The 22011-nt window shown below is 43.7% G+C and overlaps 1 protein-coding gene across 1 annotated transcript in view; it reads right to left on the bottom strand.

Moving 5' to 3' along the window:
* Window positions 1-22011, bottom strand: part of HECW1 (HECT, C2 and WW domain containing E3 ubiquitin protein ligase 1) — a 436908-nt gene that overhangs the window by 52358 nt on the left and 362539 nt on the right. The window contains exons 20-24 of the mRNA XM_004708163.4: window positions 21360-21443; window positions 20870-20979; window positions 17310-17430; window positions 16482-16595; window positions 15292-15444 (exon numbers count right to left, since the gene is read on the bottom strand). Coding sequence (XP_004708220.2) covers window positions 15292-15444; window positions 16482-16595; window positions 17310-17430; window positions 20870-20979; window positions 21360-21443 — 582 coding nt within the window. The remainder of the gene's footprint in view (window positions 1-15291; window positions 15445-16481; window positions 16596-17309; window positions 17431-20869; window positions 20980-21359; window positions 21444-22011) is intronic.

Genomic DNA, 22011 nt, shown 5'->3' with positions numbered 1-22011 from the left:
ATTTCCAGCATTTCTAGTTTAGTATGGCTGTTACCACAAGGCTCCAATAATCTTGGAGGATGTAAATCTCTGCATATTAAGTTAGGACACCCTTATTTTTCTTTTGGTGCACATTCAAATTTTCTAGCCCACAAAAACCATCATTTCATTCAGACAGGGAATGACAATTCTAAAGATTTGGCAGGACTGCCTTTGGGCACACAAAACTGTTCATCTGAACAAATATTTTAGTCCCCATACCTGTCTATTTCCAGAATTTTGGCATGTTTACTAAGGACAGTTTAGAAAATGTGTTGCCATTTGGAGGCCCTTTGAAAGGAATAAACTAGTTTTTTTCTGCACAGTCCTTAGCAAGGCCCCTAAACCAAGCAAGTGCAATGGACGTGGACACTGTTTAAGCAGGCAACAAGAACGCAAAATGCAAGATGTTACTAAATATATTCAAATTATTTAAACAAAATAAGGAAATGCAATGTCAAAATTCAGCCCCTACCTCATTTGTTCCATTGTGGCTGCTAATCCTTTGTACCCTTTTCTACATTAAGCTCCTGAAAACACTGTATCTAAACTCCCTTTGTTATTAAAAGCAATGGAGAAACTTATTTCTGAAATGTCTTTTTAAAAAGCTATAGCATCTGAGGTCTTAAAGGCATGGAGATAAATAAGCAACCATCTAGGTGAGAAGCAACAAAGCCCACATGGAAGAAGCACACCAGCCTATGTGATCACAAGGTGTCGATGGGATCAGGTACCAGGCATCTAAGACCCAGAATAAAACCATACCCAAGGTGAATGGGGTGGAGGGTAGGGGACATGGAGTGGAGACCCAATGCCCATCTGTAGATAATTGGACATCCCCTCACAGAGGGGTCACAGGGAAGAGATGGGCCAGTCAGGGTGCAGTATAGCACCGATGAAACACACAACTTTCCTCTAGCTCTTTGGTGCTTCCTTCACCCCACTATCATGACCTCAATTCTCCCTTACAAATCGCATTAGACCAGAACATGCACACTGCTACAGAAAAGAGCTGGCAACATAGGGAATCCAGAATAGATAAACCTCTCAGGGCCAAGGAGAGTAAAGATACCTGGAGGATTAGAGGAGGGTGGGGGAGAAAAGGGAAATCGATCACAAGGATCAACCTAGAACCCCCTCCCAGGGGGATGGATAATAGAAAACTGGGTGAAGGGCAATGGAGGATGATGTAAGATATGGAAAAAATAATCTATAATTTATGAAGGGTTCGTGAGGGAGGACAGGAGGGGAGGGAGGGGGAAGAAATGGGGAGCTGATATCAGGGGCTCAAGTGGGAAGAGAATGCTTTCAAAATGATGATGGCGGCATATGTGCAAATGTGCTGACACATTGGAGGAATGTATGGATTGTGCAAGAGATATAAGAGCCCCTAATAAAAGGATATAAAAAAATCTGTCCTAGTACAAAGGCAAAGACCCCCTCATATTTTCATCCCTTGGTTATGCTCAGAATTAATAACATTATGAAAATTTTTCCTCTCTGAAAGTTTTAGAAGAATGAAACCCAGCTTTGCATAGTATTTTTTTTAAAAGGAATCTCTGGGATTTGAACCAGCAAATAAATATAAATATATATGTGTATATGTGTGTGTGTGTGTGTGTGTGTGTGTGTGTGTATGCCAGGCTCCCTTCTCAGATTTTTATTTGATGCTAGGAAACCAAAGTTTTAACTTATTGTTACTATTCTTGATAAATGAGCATAGATTTATCTTTTTCTCTGGGATTATGGTTAAGAGTTTGTGTTTAAAAACACTGAAAGCTGAATATACTATGAGTAATTTGAAATATCAGTCACTTTAGGAAACGTAAGTTTCCATATGTTATTTTTCCCCCTTCTACTTTGAGACAGTATATTCCTATTTTCCTCCCTCCTTGAGGAATCGTCCATTGATATTTGGGCTTGTAGAAGGTCTATGATCCTGCAATCCGAGCCTCTGATAAATCAATTAATTTTATCTAGAACATATATTTTCCGTTTAATTGAGTTTATCTTAACCAAAGAACTGCAGGAGACCTGGGGGTGCGGTGGGTTCAGTCTGCACTGTTATCCACACAGTGGTTATGTTTCATGCCTACCAGCCACTCGGCAGGAAAAAGGTTAGGATTTATTTATTTATTTATTGCTCCCATAAAAGTTTACAGTCTCCAAAACTCCATGAAGCAGCTCCTCTCTGTTTTATAGGTATGCTATGAGTCAGAAAGCACTAATGGCAATAGATTTTATTTTTTGCATGCTCTATAGAATCCTCTAGAGGAACAATTTAGAATATTCAAATTAGAATAATAAATTAGAATAACAGATTGTTTTCTACTTGCTTTTTGTTACTGTTGTTGTATCAGTCTGATTTTTGAGTTGATCTCATAAAATGTTTACTTTTTGCCTCAATTTGTGTCTATGTTTCTGTGTTATTTCAGGGTGGGTGGAGTTCATGGCTGGCAATTATTGGTTTTCATGAGGTTATCTTAAAATCTTGATTCCCTTCTTCTCTAAGTGAAATTGCTTCTTTCACCTGGGTTCATAGTAGCTGTTCTGAGAAACTTTGATATAAATTGAACTATTGGAAAAGTGCATCAAAACCAAAGAGAGATGAATTGGCTATTTTGATGGGCATAACAAGGCCTTACGAAGAAGACAGAATATTCTAAATTGTTCCTCTAGAGGATTCCATAGAGCATGCAAAAAATAAAATCTACTGCCATTAGTGCTTTCTGACTCATAGCATACCTGTTAAACAGAGAGGAGCTGCTTCATGGAGTTTTGGAGACTGTAAACTTTTATGGGAACAATAAATAAATAAATAATAAATAAATCCTAACCTTTTTCCTGCCGAGTGGCTGGTAGGCATGAAACATAATCACTGTGTGGATAACAGTACAGACTTAACCCACTGCACCCCCAGGTCTCCTGCAGAAGCTCAGGTTATGAAAATAGAATATAGAACAAGTCTGGATGTTATTACTGGAGTGTGGTGGCTTAGAGGTTTACGGGTTGGGTTGCTAACCACAAAGTTAGCATATGGAAGTCATCAGCCACTCCTTGGATTAAAGAAAGATGAGGGGTTCAGTTCTTTCAAAGGTTTACAGCCTTGGAAACCCAGAGAGGCAGTTCCATTCTGACCTGTCAGCCTGCTGAGAGTCAGAATTTACTTGATAGCATAATTTTATTATTATTTTTATTGTGTCAATAAAAAGTGAATTATAATATTTTTTGTAAAAATCTTTATTTTGGTTAGTCTAATGGCAAATAAGCTTACATAAATTTAATTCTATGAATATTTCTAGGAATTAGTCAAAGTGAATTCTTTCTGATAAAGGTTCATATATCTGTATTTCCTAAAGGATTTGGACCTTGGAGTAGACCTGTATTGTTAACTGGATTAATGATATTAATTGTTGTGACAATAATTGGAAGAATAAAATGTTGCAGGGAATGTACAAGGGTACATCAAAAAGTATTACTACAAACTCATATGAAATACAAAAATAAAAAAATGTGAAGTTATTATTTCGTGACATATGCTCCATCATTTTTCCTCTCCTCCCTTTTCAGGAAAAAAAAATTACTCAGCACCCCCTTGGCAATTAAAAACATTTTTACTCGAGCCCACAATTCAGGATAAAATGTAGGTATCTGCTCTTGCAGCCTCCTTGCATCCTTGCAGTGCTGTCCTGGGCGTCAGAGAAGCCCATTTTGGGAAGCACTGATCTCATTACATGCACTTCTGAAGGGGTGTTTCCTCTTGCTACACTTTCCCCTAAAGAATTCTATGCTGCTCCCTTTATATCCTGTCAAATGGCTGTTTGGCATCCTCAAGGGACACCACTCAGGTTTCTTTTGCTTGTGAAGCAAAAAGAATCCTGAAGGGGCAAGACCAGGGCTGTTTGGTGGATGGGGAAAGGTTTCCCAATAATACTCTCATAGAACAGCCTTTGTTACCCTCAAAGAACGAGCAGGTGCATTGTCGTGAAGAAAAGACATTTCTGGGCGCAACTTTCCGGGTCTTTTGTGCTCCCATCGATGCAGTTTTCCATTTTCGTAAAACTTCTTCTCAATAAGCGCCTGTGATTATCCTGGACTCTGAGAAAATCTAGTACGATTACCCCTTTGAAATCCAAAATAGCAGTCTCCATGCCATTGGAGCTGATCTTTATACCTTGAAGTTAACTGGCACTATGATGAGACTAGGACAAGTTTATTAGTGAGAGGGCTTGTCGTCAGCCATCCACTGACCACAGAGACCGGTTTAAACACATGTTGTTGTAATAAAGCTGTGAGGTATAAACTGACCTCTTGTAGCAACGCCTTATTAATTTACCGTCATATAAGTGATGCTGCTGCACTGCAGTGAATTATTTAATATTGATTTTCCATCCATAGTCTTTGTAACTAGAGAAGGTTGAAGAAGATGCTGATAGGATTGTGTTACTCCGTTATGAATGATTATTAAAAGTATGCACCATAACTGCAATATCTTGGAACGCTAATGAGGGGGCTGGTTAGCTTGTCATCCCTGGGTTTAAAATGAGCCAAGAAGGTTGAGTCGATCTTCCCACCATCAAGGAAGAAGAGCCTTGAGTGCAGCATCTTCCTTGGACTCTGAGACTCCTGCACGTCAACCTCCTCACATTAGGGACAGAAAGATGTGATGCCAGAGGAGCAACAGTAGAACGAAAAGCCAGAGCACGATACAGAACTCTCTTGGCTTCCTGGGCCATGGAGTGACTAAAACTGAGTGCCAGTGGGCGGGAGATTCACTTGTTGAGTTGTGTGTTTCCAGCCATTGAATTGGGGAGGCTAAGTTTGCTGACCTCGAGAGCTGGAGCTAAGTACTGTCAGGTTAAGGGCTATGGTGGGGGCAGGGCCCTTTTGATCCTTTTATAAGCAACTCTAAAAGAGCTTTGTAACATCGCCTGACCAGGGCAGAGAACAAGGGGCCATATGTCTCAGGGGTCAAGGCCAGAGAGAGAACTGTTTACTGGCATACCTAAAATGAGGCTACCCTGATTAAAGAATGTTTCTGTTTCTGAACTGTAATGTGTTCACTTCCCTATGGAACCTCATAATCGTGAGTCTGATCTGTGAGTTCTGTATGGTTCTTGAAATGAACTGTCACACCTAGCACAGAGATGAGAGAGTGCGGTGGGAGGGTCGTTTGCTGTCAGCAGGTTTGACCTCTGCATCACACAAATTGGCTTTGGCCAACTAATGATGATGACATTGATTCTCTTTTGCCCTTGTGAAGTCAGAAAAGGCCAGGTGCCTCTCCCATGCTGTTTTTTATATATGCTAATGGCCAATTTAACGAGTAGGAAGATATTTATGTACACATAGGTGACCCATTTCCCAAATGGACTTGCACTCACTTCCTTAGCCAATCTTTTGAATGGTCAAGCGATTCCTATAATGTGACCTTACTGCCTATAGATCTCTCATTTAACAACACGGAAATGGAAAAGCACAGTCAGAACATGCAGAACTCACACGGTGAGGCTCTACTACCAAAAAGTCTTAATGGCTTATCTCGGTAATTAGGCGTCTAAGTAATCATGGCTCATCAAAGTAATGCCCGAATAGGAAGAGAGCAGCCATACAATAGTATTTAATCAAAAGGAGGGAACCGGTGAGAGCACTAAAATCGAGTGACTTGGCTTGGATAGGGATGACTGGCTCAGTTAAGAGCCCCAACTCCACCTTAGTTTTTCTTTATTTCCTTTGTTCTGGTTAAACCCTTAGACAAACTTAATAAAGGAGACATATTTTCCTCTGTGACAAAGCTACAGATATGGGAATTAATGTCCTTAAGGAAGAATTGCTATAAGAACCTTATCAGAAACTCCTTCTGCAACCCAAAAGGAACATTTTAAGATTGATTTACAGTTTAATTAATGTATTTAATACAATTGCCTGGTGATCCTCTTGTAAACCCTACCCTCTTAGTCATGCATTTAGACTAACCAACCCAAATAGCCCCCATTTGGGTTTTCAACCAATATTGGTGCAACACCCATTTTGAAATGTTCAAATTTTGGATTCCCTGTTCTTGTCACTTCCAGTACAAATGCTGTATTCTTATTCTTTGATTTACCTATAATGGATACCTCTATCATGCCACCATTTGGGAGCATTTTATTTCACTGTGTGAGATCCAATGTCTCCGGTTCAAATTGTTTCTGAGCCTTCAATGAATCCTTTCCTTTTATTTTAACAGAGTATGTGTTCTCACAGTGAGAATAAAATAAGTATAAAATCCACGGGGGAATAGAAAATAAGTATACAATAAAGATCAAAAAAATAAATGGAGTGACATTGTGCAAATGATTAATATACTTGGCTGTCAGAGATGCCTCACACGAAAGGCCTGTGATCAACTGTAGAAGGAAAGAGTCACTGAAAACCTAATGAAGCACAGTTGTATTCTGACACACATGCAGTCAACTTGATAGCAATGTGTACTGATATTTGAGTATCATCAATATGCAAATGAAGGTGGAATAATCATAATGAAATTATAAAATTTGGAAGAGCACTTTAACATTTCTGTTAAAGTTAATAGATACAGTTAATAGACACAGTTTATGAAATGGCAATCTTTCTAGTGGGTAGATGAACAGTTATGAATTTTGCAAGTTCTCCTGGTTATTTTCAATTTGCCCACTCCCTTCTCTGCCCCAATCATTTTCTACCTATTTCTTTGCTGCTCTGGAGATGAGCCCATGGGTTTCCATCTTGGAAAGAGGTGCTTGGCTCTCTGACTGATGGTTGGGCTGACCAATGGCAGAGCGGCAGATGACTAGTGTTGAGTGTGTTCATTCCCTCAGTCCCTCCGTTCCTGATTTCTGGGTTGGGGGGGAGCTGCAAGCCTTCATGGGCACAGCTCCTTTTGAGAGACGTCCAGAGGGCTCCAGAACTCACAGACTTTGCTGACCTTTCTCTCTTTTATCTGGCGTGATGGTTACTGTATCGATTGCTGGGTGGCACAAATCATGAGATGCTTAACCTGAACCCCCCCAGGCGTGCTGTGGGGGAAAGGCCTGGAGAGATGCTTTGGAAAAGTCACAGCCCCGAAAACCCAGCGGAGCCGCCCTACTCTGACACACGTGACGGCATCGTGAGGCTGCAACTGATTCCACAGCAACTGGTCGAGATGTTGTTTTTGCTGTCACCACCGACATCTTCGGCAAAGTCACGATAAAGAAACACTTGCTATGTTAACAGAATGTGCCCTCCGTGAAAATAGAAGTAATTTATTGAAGGTTCAAACCCGGGATATTTCTCATCTCACAAAGTGGAATCACTAGCAATTTCAGCAAATCCCTTGAGGCTGAAGACAAGAAAATTGATTTTTTTTTCAGTTTAGTAAACATGTGATAAAGAATCTTCACTATATTTATCATATTAGTATGTCTCAACACTCGGAAAATTCTAGAATTGTAGGCAGAAAGAGCAGTAGGTAAATTTGCTATGCCATGTTGAGTAGAGGTTTTGATTTGCAGGCATTGCTCCAATGAAAATATAGTCCATAATTTCTCCAGTTCTTTAATGACCCCCCCCCACTATCATGACCCCAACTCTACCTAACCAATCTGGCTAGACCAGAGCACGTACATGTATGAGCTCTCAACACAGGGAATCCAGGACAGATCAACCCCTCAGGAACAATAATAAGAGTAACAATACCAGGAGGGTAGGGGGTAGCAAGGGGAAACCAATCACAATGATCAATGTATAACCACCACCACCCACCCCCAGGCCAGGGGGATGAACAACAGAAACATGCCTGAAGGGGGACAGTGGTCAGTGTAAGATATGAAAATAATAATAACATATAAAAAGTGTTCATGAGGGAGGGAGGGGGAAAATGAGGAGCTGGTACCAATGGCTCAAGTAGAAATAAAATGTTTTGAAAAGGATGATGGGAAGAAATGTACAAATGTGCTTGACACATGGATGTATATGGATTGTTATAAGAGATGTAAGAGCACCCAATAAAATGATTTTAAAGAAAGAAAGAGAGAAGATGAACCTGAGTGGACAGAGAGTCTCAAGTCGGGACAACGAAGGAGGAGTTCGGGGGAGGGTGAGGTTTCTGAGTCTGAGGTTTCTCAGAAAGCCTCAGGGAAACACTGGAAATGTGGCCACGGCAGAATGAGCAGAATGTACAGTCTCAAGTAACAAGCCGCCTTCTACATTGTCCCAAGCAACCCTTGAGGTTGCAAACCTTTCAGGGGCTTGAGCATCAATTACTGACTTCAGCAGGGCTTTAAAGCCACAGGGGGACAAAGAAAAAGGAGAGAGAAGTTTGAACTTTGAGCCAGCTATTTCAGATGGAAGGAATGCGCACTCAATTTATTTTAACAGCCCTGTCTACTGTGCTATTTGTGGCGTACTACAAAAGCCTGCCTGCACCTAACTTTCAATAAGTATGACTTGAAACTGTAAGTGCTAGGCATTGTGCTAGTGTAAACCAAGATGAACCAGTCCCTGTGCTCTTACAGTGCATCTTCTCCCTGGTGGTCCGACAAAACAAAGAAGAGTCTGGGCCAGAGGAGAAGCACCAGATGTAAAGAGAAAATTGACTAGCGCAAAGAGGCCTTCTCCAGCTGACCGGAGCAATGTTTTCAATCAGCAGCTGCAGCTGACTGCTTGCTCCACGCTTACTTCTGGTCGGTGGTACTAGTTTCCAGTGTGAAGGGAACAGGTTGGAGTGGGTGTGAGTGAACCACGCCTCCCAGGTTAAATCCTGTCCTGGCTTGTCCTTTGGTCAAAGGATCGCTACGGTTCTGGCATGTCCAGCTTTACAGAGTAAAGGTTGTGGCCATGGTAACCCTTTAATCCTTTGGTTCCTTTTTTTTTTTTAATTAATGATGTTCAGGTGACAAATGATCACCACTATCCCGGCAGTCCAGGTGAATGTCATGATAAAGTGTCCTGTGGTCTGAGGAAGAAAGGAGGGTTCATCCCACAGGATCTGCGACCATCTGTCAGCAAGCTCTACTTGCCAGTTTTAAATGGTATCTTCTTACAGTGAGATCAGCTGCGAGAACTGTTGATTCTACCCAATGGTGTCACGAGAGTTGTGGCCACCTAGTTTGGTAACTCATGGTGTTTCCCTCCGCCCCTCATGGATCTCCTTCCTAGCCAGACCACACGGCATCCTTCTTGTTGGTGTTAGGTCTATGGAGGCAGTTCGGACTCCCCTGTGTGCAACAGCACAAAATGCTACCCAGTCCTGCAGTGTCTTCACATTGCCAGCTATGTGTGAGTACATTGTTTCCATCACTGGGTCATGCCGTTTCCTTGAGTATTCGGTTCATTTTGATAGCATGTCTAAAATACGTGCGACAAAGTCTTGCCAGCTTCCATTCTGAGGAGCATTATGTTTCGTTTAAGACAGATTTGTTTACTGTGTGGCAGTCCGTGGCATGGTCTGTGTTCTTTAACCACATCGTAATTCAAATGCACCAATTCTTCTGCCATCATCCGTGTTCATCGCTCAGCTTTTCATGAATAGGGGGCTGTTGGAATACCGTGGCATGGGCCAGGCACACCTCAGTCTCCAGAGTGACAGTGTTGGCTCTTTCCCACTAATTTTGAATAATGTCTATGATCAGTTTTAATCATAGAAGAATACGTGGTAGATATAGTGGCAGATTACGCTAATGTAATACCTCTTAGGCTCCATAACCACGACAATCATTTCATAAAATCTTTCTACATCGAATCATAACATGATTAGTAATTGAGAGGAAATCTTTGGTTTTGCTCACTTATTTCTTTTCATTACTATTTCATTCTTTATAAAGTTCTTGACATACGTTCCCAAATACGAATGGTCACAATATTGTAGTGACAAGACCCCAAAACCAGGGACTATAGAAACGCCAGTATGAAAAGTAACACCGTGTGCTTGCAGTGTGCAAATGAAGCCTTGCGATTCCTGGTGCCCTTGAAAGTGGATGAGACAGCGCCGAGCAGAGCCCATCAGAAGGATCGCCACGTGAACTGGCATAAAGCCTTAGCCTTGAAGGGACAAGGATACCGGTCAGGTGGGCAGATTAGATATGTTTCTGTAGTTGTAGCTGTTGCTGGGTGCCACTGAGTCAGCTCCCACTCAGAGACCTGAGTGACACGCTGCCTGTGCCATCCTAGCTGACAACGGGGATAGTTTTATGAAAATCATGAATTTCTGCTGAAACACTGTACAGACAATTTTCAAACCATCATTTTGGGGTGTCACACAGGGCGGTCTGCTCTTTCCTCGTGATGTCACTGCTTCTGGCTTCTTTGGTGCCATCCCCTCCCCGTTACAGGAGCAATGGAAACATGGTCTCCAGGCAGGCAGAACACAACTGCTTGCTGCTGGCATGTCGTGTAGTGAACCTAGGAGATGCCACCCAGGCAGGAGCCCTTCCAAGCACAGAGCTAAACAAGCATCTCCCAAAGCCAACTTATTGCCATTGAGGTAATTCTGACTCAGAGTTGCCCTGTAGGAAAACAGAAAATAGAACTGCCCCTTTGGGTTTCTGAGGCTGTACATCTTGTAGGGAACAGAAAGCCTCATCTTTCTCCTGATAAGCAGTTTTCAACTATTGACCAACCTTATGGTTAGCACGCCAATGTTTGATCCACCTGGCCAGCCCTTTTGAAAAACACATAAACCAAAAAGCAAACTCACTGTCATGTAGTCGAGGCTGGCTCTCTAAGTCAGTGTGACCCTATGACAGGGTACGACTGTCCCTGTCGGTTTCTGAGGCTGCCACATTATACAGAGCAGAATAACCCCTCTTTATCCTGCGGAGTAGCTGGTGACCGTGCAGATCGCAGTCCAGTTCATGACCACTATGCCACCAGGGCTCCTCATCAAAAACACTTCGGGGCACTGAAAATCCCAAACCTGTGAGTGTTCTTTGTAAAAAAAAAAAAAATCTCTGGACCCAAGGCACAAAGAGGGCGGGTAGTTGAGAACTGAACACGCGGAGCATGTCAGGCTTGTTGTTTGGTTGCTATTAGCGCTCATCAAATGGAATCCGAGACACGGTGACTTCATGGACAACAAAAGGAAAAGTGGTCCAGTGCTGTGCTATCCCCAAGAATGGTTGCATGTCAGACCATGGTAATCCATGCAGTGTTCATTGACTAGTATTTCGAAGGACATTGCCAAGTTTCTGTGGAGCTTCCTGGTCCATCTTAGACTGGAAACTCCACTGAAACCTGTTCAACTTCACAAAACCGAAAGAGCAAGCTCACTGCCCTCGAGTCGATTCTGACTCATAGCAACTCTATAGAAGGCTAGCGTTGTGCCTCTGGGTTTCCGAGCTGTAACTCTTTACAGGAATGGAGTCTCTTTTTTCTCCTGCAGAGCAGTTTGTGGTTTGGAACTGCTGACCCTGTGCAGCCCAACACAGAACCCACTCTGCCACCAGGGCTCCCCTTTATAGCAACAGGTTTTGACATCCTAGCAATGTGCAGTCCACCACTGATAGAGGGATGGTAGCTGTAAGTTAAGGGAATTGGTCAGGAATCACCTCCAGGTGTTTCACATGCATGGTGAGCATTCTACCATTGAACCACCACCGTCCCCACTGGTTAAACCCAACAGCGACCTCTGGTTCAAAGCTAAAGGAGGATTAAACAGGAAGTTTCAAGTTCATTTGGCCATGGCTGCAACTGCCAACTCCTCTTAGGAATGCTGAAGTTGTGAGTCCCGGCAAAGAAGGTACCAGTGCTGAGCAGAGTTAGCTCTTGATGAGCATCCTCTGAAGGGCTGTGCTTGTTCGGCATCCTGGGTTTTTCCAAGTGCTGGAAAGGAGTGGTCACAAGTTGGGCTGCTAGTTACAAAGTTAGTAGTTTGAAACCACTAGCCACTCTATGGGAGAAAGATGGGACTTTCTACTCCTGTAAAGAGTTACAGCCTCCGAAACCCACAGGAGTAGTTCTACCCTGTCCCGGTTGCTATGAGTCAGCATTGACTCGGTGACAGTCAGTTTCGTTTGGTTTTGGTGGACTCTGGGAAACAGAACTGCTCAGTGGCAGAGTTCAAATAAGAGAGGCCCATTCGCCTACCGCACAGAATTCCCATTCACTGTTGACACTGAAAGGAAGCTCATTGAAAATAGCACTGTTTAGATGGTTCATTGGTTCAGAATGACCTGCGATTGTGATTAAGGTATATTGGCAAGCATCCTCAGCCAGAGCGCGTGCTTTAGGGGATCAAACTCAAAACGCTGACAAGGGGTGAAATCCTCCAGGAAGATGGCAGTTACCGAGTGCCTCAAGGATAGGCAGTTTCAAGCTCTTGATCTTGATAAAAGATTCATCTAGAACATTTTTGCTAAATCTCACCATAGCCCCTTTGCACTTGAGTTCCTTTCCCACGGCAGTCAAGTCTTACTGACACACATAGGCAGTCTCGTCAGCACCTTAATACCAGAGATGGGTGAGCAGCAGCAAAGCTAGGGTGAGTGGTGGGTGTGGGGCAGCTGGTGAGGTCTGATCCCTGATGCCAAGGGACACGAGGCCATGCTCAGGTAGGTGGTACAGAGTAGCTTTTGTGCCTTTGTCGCAGGTCTTCATTGCGCCTTCTTTTATGTCTGCATCCAAAAGTGCTTCTCTTCCAAGTTTCCTCTAGGTTGTTGAATTCTGTTGATATCACCAGGGCGATTCTCTCTGCCCAACTGAACCCCTTTCCAAAGGGCAACTCCTGCGGCGCTTAGCTCCTCAGCACTTGTGTGTCTTTCCTGGAGGCCTAAACTTCAGTCTCCCAATCTTTTGTTGTCTACCTCCCACCCAGACTTCATTGTATTATTCTCTCTCCTTCACACCACCGCAGGCCAGCTGATTCTTCCCTGGAAGCTCTCCTGCTCCCACGTAAGTTGGCTCATTCTGTCATTGCCTACACTTCTGTAGTCGAATCCTTCAGAACTTCCTGGATACGTGTGGTCCAGTGCACCTTGATATGCCTAAATTCTCCTCACTATCCCCTCTTCTCCCATCACTCGACTTCATGTCTGTGCTGGAGTCTCTCAAATCTCACTTTCTATCCCAAGACCCTTCCACTAGCCAGGTCTATGTCGTCCCAGTTGCATGTAAATATGTTAATACAATATCACAGAAGCTGCAAACTCTATAGGTCAAAGAAGGAGTTTCTCACCTTTCTTCTACACAGGTTCTACTTCATATAACCCCCACCCCACAGTATGATTAGAAACCTTAGATTTATTCTACATTCCTCTTGTGTCTCACCTTAACATTCCATCAGTGAGATAACTAGGCCAGCGTCTTCTCCCTTTAAAATGTCCCAGACATCAGTGCTTTCTTCTCCAGACATGGACTTGACCTTGGTGGTGACTCGTTTTCTCTCTCCTCAACATAGCAAGTCCCTGCTTCCATCCCACCTCAGAAACCTTGTTTCTCTTCACACTGGCAAGGTTTAATCGAGAAAACACAAATCTCCGGTCTCACTTCCCACCAGTATCCTGGAGGCCATGCTCTGTGCCTACACTGCCTCTCATGTTTTCATATTCTTGTCTGCGTGTTGGCTCCTTGACACGTCATTTCTCCCTCTCTTTAGAATACTCACTGACTTCACTCTCTGAGCCTCATGAGATTATTTGTGTATGTTATTAACTATAATGGCATATATAGGAGAAGATGGACAATCATAAAGGAAGACTAAGGAAGATCTGATGCATTTGAACTGTGGTCTGACCATCCATACCCTTGTGCTAAGGCCGATAGTTCTCTCTACTTTGGGATGGAGCGCCTGCTTGAATGTGACCTGAGTCACACGGCCGCCATTCAGTTGTCAGGTTCACAAACCTCTCCCACGGCACTTTGCTTCTCCAGCTCCCCACTGCCTGCAGTGTTGCTTCACGACCTCTGTTATCCACTTAATGATAGGTCAGAGAGACAGGAAAGATAAAAGCTAACTTCTGTTTCAGCATTTATGTCCAAAGCCTGATATAGACACACTCCTGTCCAAGGTGAAGAACTCCAGAGTCAGGTGTGTTTGGAGAGAGAGAGGGGATACACAATACCTACAAACGTCCCACAAGGCGAATGTTGTAAAACCACATCACAAGGACTTGTTCGCCAAGTCCACCAGATCCCAGGTACCACCCAGGAGCTTGCCTCACAAGCAACACGTGATAATGAATAATTTCAGAGAGGAACCCACAGTGACAGGCTCTGGGACTCATATTCCCTTTCCGAGCAGGAGCTCCTATGGTGAGAACGGGTGCCTTTCCACCCAAGTGTGTGGCAGTGAAATCCCGAAGTAGTTGCATCCTAATTGTTCTGAGCAGCTGACTGGAGATTTCTAGTACATACATGTGAGGTACTGCCCACACATCTGTACACAGTTGATTGGTAAGAAGTAGTAGAAACCGAGAGAGAGAGGATTTTCCAGTCAGAAGGATGATATGTTAGTTGTCTAGCGCTGCTGTAACAGGTAAAGCCCAAGTGCAGGACTTCAACAAATAGAGTGTGATCTTCTCACAGGTTAGGAGGTCAGAAGTCCACACTCAGTTGTCCCTGGAGGAAGGCTCTTGCTTTGGGCTGCGGCTCCTGGGCCATCTTCAAGTGTCTTGGCATGTGTCTGTGTCCCTCCCATTCTCACACCTCTATATTTGTTAAGAGATTGACTCAAAATATACTCTAATTCTCTCATGACTCTAATAAAGATGAGTTGTCTCCAAATGGGATGGTAATCATGGGCATAGAAAATAGGATTTACAACTCATATTTAAGGGGAGGGGGGAGAAACATAATTCAATTCATTATAGACGCTTGAGAGATTATCTGACCCAACAGTCTTATGTTACAGTAACTGATGTTGCTGTCCCTTCTCCTCCCATGGCTTGATTCCAATTCAAGTCCAAGATCAAATCATTAGTCAAGGTCAAAGTATTTCAAAGCCCCAAGTGCTCCCAAAAGCCTCCATTGGGGACTCATGGTTTTAGTAGCATAATCCACGTACAACATATGCATCTACTCACCTGATTGTGCTCTCCACAGCCGATTGCTCTCACAGAAGTTTGCCTTGTAATCAGAGTCGGTGGTCATTTCTTTAGTATTCTAAGTAAGGATGACCAGATCTTCCTGCCTGATGGTTGGTCCTCTCTCACTCTACATAGGGCTCTTGATCGGCTGGCCACCGCTTTGAACATAGTCAGCTCCCGAGACATGCTAATGACTTCTGACTCAGAGAGACTGTCTCTTTCAAACATCAGAAAGCAAAACTACATTTCTTACCATTCGAGGTGGTTCTCCACAAAGGCAGACATGGGGCTGATCTGCACGGTGTATGTGTCGTTTGCCGAGTACTCGAAGAGGCCGTAATAGGGGTTGAAGAGCTCCTGGGAGAGCAGGAAGAAGAACTCTCGTGAGGGCCCGCTGTAGTCCAGCCTGCAAAGGAAGCACAGGCCCAGGGCTCAGCACGGGCTTGCAGAGGTCCGTGCACAGGCTCTTCCCACCATCGGGCTCCTACCCCTTTTCTCAGCCGCGTCACACTGGTCTCTTAGGATGAACTCTTGTTTTCAACCACCTCACATTTATGGAATAAAACACACAGTTGCCCCATCCAAAAGAGGAACTTGAGGATGTGGGGGTAGCCTAAAGGAATTTCCTGTGACACTGGATGCAGATGTGTATTTGTGTGTGTGTGTGTGTGTGTGTGTGTGTGTGTGTGTGTCTGTGAACTGGAAAAGCTTCCAAGTTTATTCAGATCTACCCTGCCAGGAAAGCTTGTTTTCCACAGTTGCAATGCTTTTCTTTGAAACTTCCAAAATTGCATAAAAGGTTTTAGTTTCCTCTAAAAGTTTTTTGTTTATTGGGGGTGGGGAGGGATAAAAATCTTGTGACTTTGGCCTGAGCTTTTGGCTGACTCTGGATATGTGGTGTCAACGTCTAGCACATGTTTATAATTTTAGTGTTTGGAAGATTTTGAAACATGAATCTGTTAGGTAGTGAGAAGCCAGCATGTCTAAGGTGCGTGCTCTAAATTCAGGCCCTGGAGACCACCAGCCCTTTCCCCCCTTTGGCTGCTTCTCTGCTTCCTGCTCCACTGTGCCGCGGTCTCTCTCTCTCTGGCCTCAGGCCACCATGTGTGGGTGCACAGTCCCATGAGGTTCCCCGTGTTCCGTGACTATAAAACCTGAAACTTCTTCTATCCTTTATGAAATCCCACTTGTATCACAAACCAGGCTGAGGCGTGAGTTCTTTCTCATGCAAAGCCAAGAACCCAGGTATTTCCCACCTGAGAACCCTAACACATCTTGAAAACACCTGGGGAGAGAATCCTGCCCGGAGGACATGGCTAGAGTCACCTGGAGCAAACAAGCTCAGAGCCACCACTCAGGTCACTTTTGAAGATAGCCATCCACGATGGTCAGCCCCTGGCCTGACCTCACCTACGGGTCTGCGTAACAGTGAGGGCACCTCACCCCTCCTCTCCAACAAAGGTGACATAGAGCTTGTTCCGCTGGAGCTCTTTCCGGGAATAGGCCATCACTTGATTGAAGGTTCCCTCCAGCAAGTGGTCCCGACGAATAATGAGCCTAGGAAGGAGAGGAAGCCACCTGGGTCACCACAGCCAAAGGTCCGGAGGCGCCGCCCTTTGGTGGAATTCCATGTCAGACTGGTGACATTCTGTGTCATGTGGAATGAGAGGGACTTCTTCTCACAACCATTTTAAGCCTTGGGGCGGCAAAGAAAATATTTATACTTTTCTAATTGGACAACTTTCATCATATTGGGTTTCATTTAAAATTCTTTTTGATGAACTCATAGTGACCTCTCTTCAGCAGGATTCCTAAATTCAGGTTTTACACCTACTTACTGGTAAGACCAACAAACTCAGAAGGAAAACCGTGAACAATTTTTGTTTGGACCCTAATGATAAAGTTACATTGTGCACGCATTTGATAAATGAGTTAAATTTTACCCCAAGAATAAGTGACGGTAAATATAAAATTTGGATTACGTGTCTTTGTTTTCCGAGATCTACCGCGGATTTTATACATGCGATGTCTGAAACCTACTTTCCTTTCCTTGCTTGTTCTCTTCCCTTCCCTTCTTTCCCCACATTAAGTTAATTTCTTAACTTCCTTTCTTCTCCTTCTTTCCAACTTCCTAATCGCCTTCCTCTTTTCTATGAGCATCGCTGCTACCACAGGAGGAAATCTAAGTCTCTGAGAAATAACTACAAAGGTACAGAGGAGAAGACAGATAATGCTACTATCTTTAGTTAGTGCCAAACCCAGGGCACTCACTTAATTTTCCCTGGACCCTGACCAAATCCTTTGGCTTCCAGCTTCCGGTAGAAATTTCGGAGCTTGGCTTCAAAGTCTCTCCGGTATGGTGAAGGGGCTCTTGCACTGGCTCTCTGTAAGCCTGCAGAGAGAAATCAAAGCACCGTTTTTTTTTTTAATTGGAGGAACAGTAGAAGGAAGAACTGACAAGAGGGACATTTCTGCAGTTTCATAGTTTTCTTCTCTAAGAAGTGTCTCCTAATTTCCATCACTCTTTCAGTTAATTTTATAATAAATAGAAATCATATAATAAAAACCAAAATGATTTTGATGGGAACCAACATTTATATCTTCCACTCCAATTACCGTAAGCTGTATTTATCTTAATAATGCCTGGGTGAGCTTTTTTCTTGATTTCATCATGCTTAGATAATCTAAAACAATTATCTCAAACCAAACTAGACTAAGCTTCTCCTGCAATTTCCTAAAACTATTAAAAAGTGGAATGTAACTATAATATGGCAGCCGGAGCTATAATATATGTGTAATCATATTTCTATAATTATGTTGACATTAATACTAAAGTAAGCACTCCTGTTCCATAGGGCCCGGAGCATTAAGGGGTGTCTATTTTATTACCTTGCATCATAAAATTAAAAATTATCATAAGTAATCATAATAAAATTTAGAATATAATAGCGACCCACTATATTCCAGGCACTAAACTCACAATCTAGGGAAGACAAGTACCGATAAACTCAGAGTTTATCAGTTAGTTTATTGTGACAAAAAAATAACTATATAATTACAAACTGTGATAATTGCTACCCACGAAGGAAAGGAATCAGGTCTTTGAGATTACAGATCATGGCCAAGTGTGGGAAAGCTTCCCTGAGGAAGATCTGAAGGATGAGTAGGTGTGAGTTCCACTGAAGGCTTCCAGTTAATCTAAGGGAAGAGACGAGCAGGACCGGGAGCAAGCCAGGGTGAGAATCAACACGCGTAGTGTGGGATGTGGTGTTCTAATTTTGTCTGCAGCACAACGCATGAGGGGCAACATGATACTAAGCCAGGCTTGAGTGATGGCTAGCAGCCAGATCAGGCAAGATAAGGTACACTGAAAATGTTCAAAATTGCTTCACTTGAAGCGCAATAGGAAGGCGTTATCCAGGGACTGATAGGATGCAACTCAAGTTATAACACTAATTTTTCTGCGTCAGAAAGAGCAAACTTAAGAGGGCCGTGAGACACTGAGGGAGTTCAAACGGGACTAGCAGGGGTAGCAGTTGGCACTGGTGAGGCAAAGTGGCCAGGGAAAGCTGGGGGCTCTATTTGAGAGGCAATGGATTGGCTAGAGATAGTGAGGAAAAGGTAGGTTTCTGATTTTTATAACTAGGTAGATTTCTTGTGACATCGCAAGATGGGAAGCTTGGAAGAACACATTTGCCCAGGAAGGTCATGAGTTGGCTGCGGTATGGCAGTGTCTTTGGGTGTTAGAAAGGGGAGAACGAGTTTGAGAGAGAAAAGAAGAAAGCCTAGGACTGAGTCTTGGGGAAGGGACACAGAGGAGGAGGAGGAGCCTAAACTCACGCCAGGAAAAGAGAGAAGATGCTAGAGTGACACTAGAAGGGAACTGATGCAGGCATGTAAGGGGAGAGAGGTAATAGTATCGCATGCTGCTGGGAGATCAGGAGAAGCCATGAGGATTCATTTTCTGGTTGGTGACAGAAGATCATAGGGGCCTGAGGGAAGTCATCCCCTCTGAAGGGATGAAGGGAATGAGTTCAAGTTTGGTAAGCTTGTAGGTTTGATAGCAGGCACTTAAAAAGCAGGATTCAGCCTTAGGGATCAGTTATCAGGCATCAAAGAACAAAAAAATCATATCATTGTGAATGAGGAGGAGTGCAAAGTGGGGACCCTAAGCCCATTTGTAGGCAACTGGACACCCCCTTACAGAAGGGTTACGGGGAGGAGACGAGCCAGTCAGTGTGCAGGGTAGCAACGATGAAACATACAACTTTCCTCTAGTTCCTAAACGCTTCCTCCCCACCCACTATTGTGATCCTAATTCTACCTTACAGATTTGGCTAAACCAGTGGATGTACACTGGTATAGATAGGAACCAGAAACACAGGGAATCCAGGGCGGATAATCCCTCATGACTGTGGGGAGAGTGGCCATATTGGGAGGGTGGGGTAGAGAGGAGGAACTGATTACAAGGATCTACATATAACCTCCTCCCTGGGGGATGGACAACAGAAAAGTGGGTGAAGGGAGACGTCAGACAGTATATATGACAACATAATAATAATTTATAAATTATCAAGGGTTCATGAGGGAGGGGGGAGCAGGAAGGGAGGTGGAAAAAATGAGCGGATGCCAGGGGCTTAGGTGGAGAGCAAATGTTTTGAGAATGATGAGGGCCATGAATGTACAGATGCGCTTTACACATATGTATGGATTGTGATAAAAATTGTATGAGCCCCCAATAAAATGATTAAAAAATAAATAAAAAGCAGACACTCACTGACTTCAATGATTTCAGCCAAGCAAGAAAGGAGGCCCTTTGCTGTGACACAGGTAGGGACACCGGGGGGCGGGAGCTTGATGGAAGCATCCAATTGGAAATATTAGTAGAGGGGGAAGTAAGCTTACCAGTGAAATGTGATAGAACTTCTTTAGGTTTTCTTCACAGAGGTGTGGAACTACACCTTTACAATCAATGGTTTGCAGAGTAGTTAGTTGTGTGATAGTGGCAGACTGTCCTTCCACATGGAGACGAGGGTGTGATTCCCAGCTAAGGCACCTCATGTGCAGGCAGGCACCCCCCCATCTACCACTGGAGGTCTGTGTGTTGCTAAGCTGCTGAGCAAACCATTCATGTACAGTGGTAGCTGGCATGTGGCTGTGATGCTGGAATTGCATTGCATTGGTATTTTAACACCAGCAGGGTCATCCATGGTGACTGGGCTTCACTGAAGTTTCCAGACTAAGAACAGACTCGGAAGAAGGAATATGTTGTCTACTTCCAAGAGATTACTCACTGAAAGCCTTGCGAATGCCAGCAGAACATTGTTTGATGTAAAAAAGATATGCTCCTTAGAGGCACTTAAAATATGGAAACAAATCTGCCTCATCAACTCTTTACAGGAGTAGAAAGCCTACCTTCCCTAATGAACCCCTTTCATTGTGAGTACTGGCTGTGAGGTCTGTGTGGTTATCAGACCTAGAAGAACAGTTTTGCTCGATGGGCGGAAGGATCGGGGTGAGAATAGGATACAGAAGGATGGAGGCTGGAGGTCCACGTATGCTCTCCCTTAGCAATGATGTGGAGTGGGAGTGTTCTCCCTTGTGCAGGAGTTCTTAGATTTTTCAGACTAACCTCTTTTTAGCTTGAGTTATAGGGGAATTAGAATTTATCACAGAAACCACCACATTGTAATGATACCAGCTAGCCAAGAGGGCAGCTCTCCAATATCTGCATCCACTTTGGAGAGACAGATCTGACCTAAGGTAATGACCTTGGTCATTAATTAAGCGTTTGCATCATTCAGAACATTTATGCCAACTACTCAGGTTACCTGGGGAGTTCTGGGGTGAGGAACAGGGTGAACAGCGGGGAGAGAAACTGTACCCAGGGTGGAAGGTAGCCTGCAGGGGGACATAGGACATAATCTCTTCTTCAAAGAGACTGCAAAAGAAACAAAACATGTTAAGTTAGTTCTTTGTCCAGTAGGAAGTGTTTAAGCAAGAAGGCAAAGCAGTTACAGTTTTCACAAAGCAGCAAAAAACATGAGATTTGAAAAGAAGCAGATTCTTAGTGTGTTGAAATCATTGACAAGCCCGAGGAAAAAGATTCTGTCAAGTACCATATGGAGTTATCGAGAACTCAGTTTTCGATGTAACGTGTGTGGTGGCAGGAGGTGCAAGCGTGGGCTCTACGTCAGCGTTTAACCCATGCAGGTACTTCCCTGCCTGCCCCTTTGGCTGGGGCTGTGCTGGAGGAGAACTGCCCACTGGAGACGCTTTTCCTGATGCTGTTTAAAAAATGGCTCCAGTTTAGCCCCTTACCTCAGTAGAATCACTAGATCTGCATCACAGGACAACTTTTCAAGCCCATGATTACCCTCAGTCCGAATATAATGGATTTTCTCCCTGGAATAATGTGGAAAAGAAAATGAGACACATATATGAACAAATCGGCTACGTGTGAGTTTGCCAACTGGGCTAGGTGTTTGGTCAACTAGCCTGGTTGCTGTTATGAAGTATGTATATGTGATCTAATTTATTGTCATTAAAAAAATCAAATTCACTGTCACCGAGCCAGTTCTAACTTACAGTAACCCTATGGTACAGGGTAAAACTGCCCCCCTGGGTGTCTCAGACTGCAAACCTTTATGGGAGCCCAAAGCTTCATTCTTTTCTTCAGAGGTGGCTTTGAACTTGGCCCTCCTTGTGATTGGCAGACCACAGTGACAACCAGAGCTCAGGTTGCATTAGGCAGATCACATTACCATCCTGAATGTGGGTGGGCCTTATGCATCAGTTCAAGGTCTAAATGAGTAACACTCCTTGTTTCCCGAGGGAGGGGGATTCTCCCTCCAGATTCTAAATATCTACTCTGCCAGAATTTCTCTCCCTTCCTCACCAATTTGGGAAATAGACTGCCGGAAGTTTTCAGGTTTTGCCTGACCTACAAGCTTGGAATTACCAGACACCGCCC

The sequence above is a fragment of the Echinops telfairi genome, unplaced genomic scaffold (assembly GCF_000313985.2).
Source record: "Echinops telfairi isolate 266 unplaced genomic scaffold, ASM31398v2 ScPeMD7_7;HRSCAF=31, whole genome shotgun sequence".
In the NCBI taxonomy this organism is placed as follows: Eukaryota; Metazoa; Chordata; class Mammalia; order Afrosoricida; family Tenrecidae; genus Echinops; species Echinops telfairi.
Note: the sequence above shows the minus strand (reverse complement) of the source record. Positions and strands in the feature narration are given on the sequence as shown.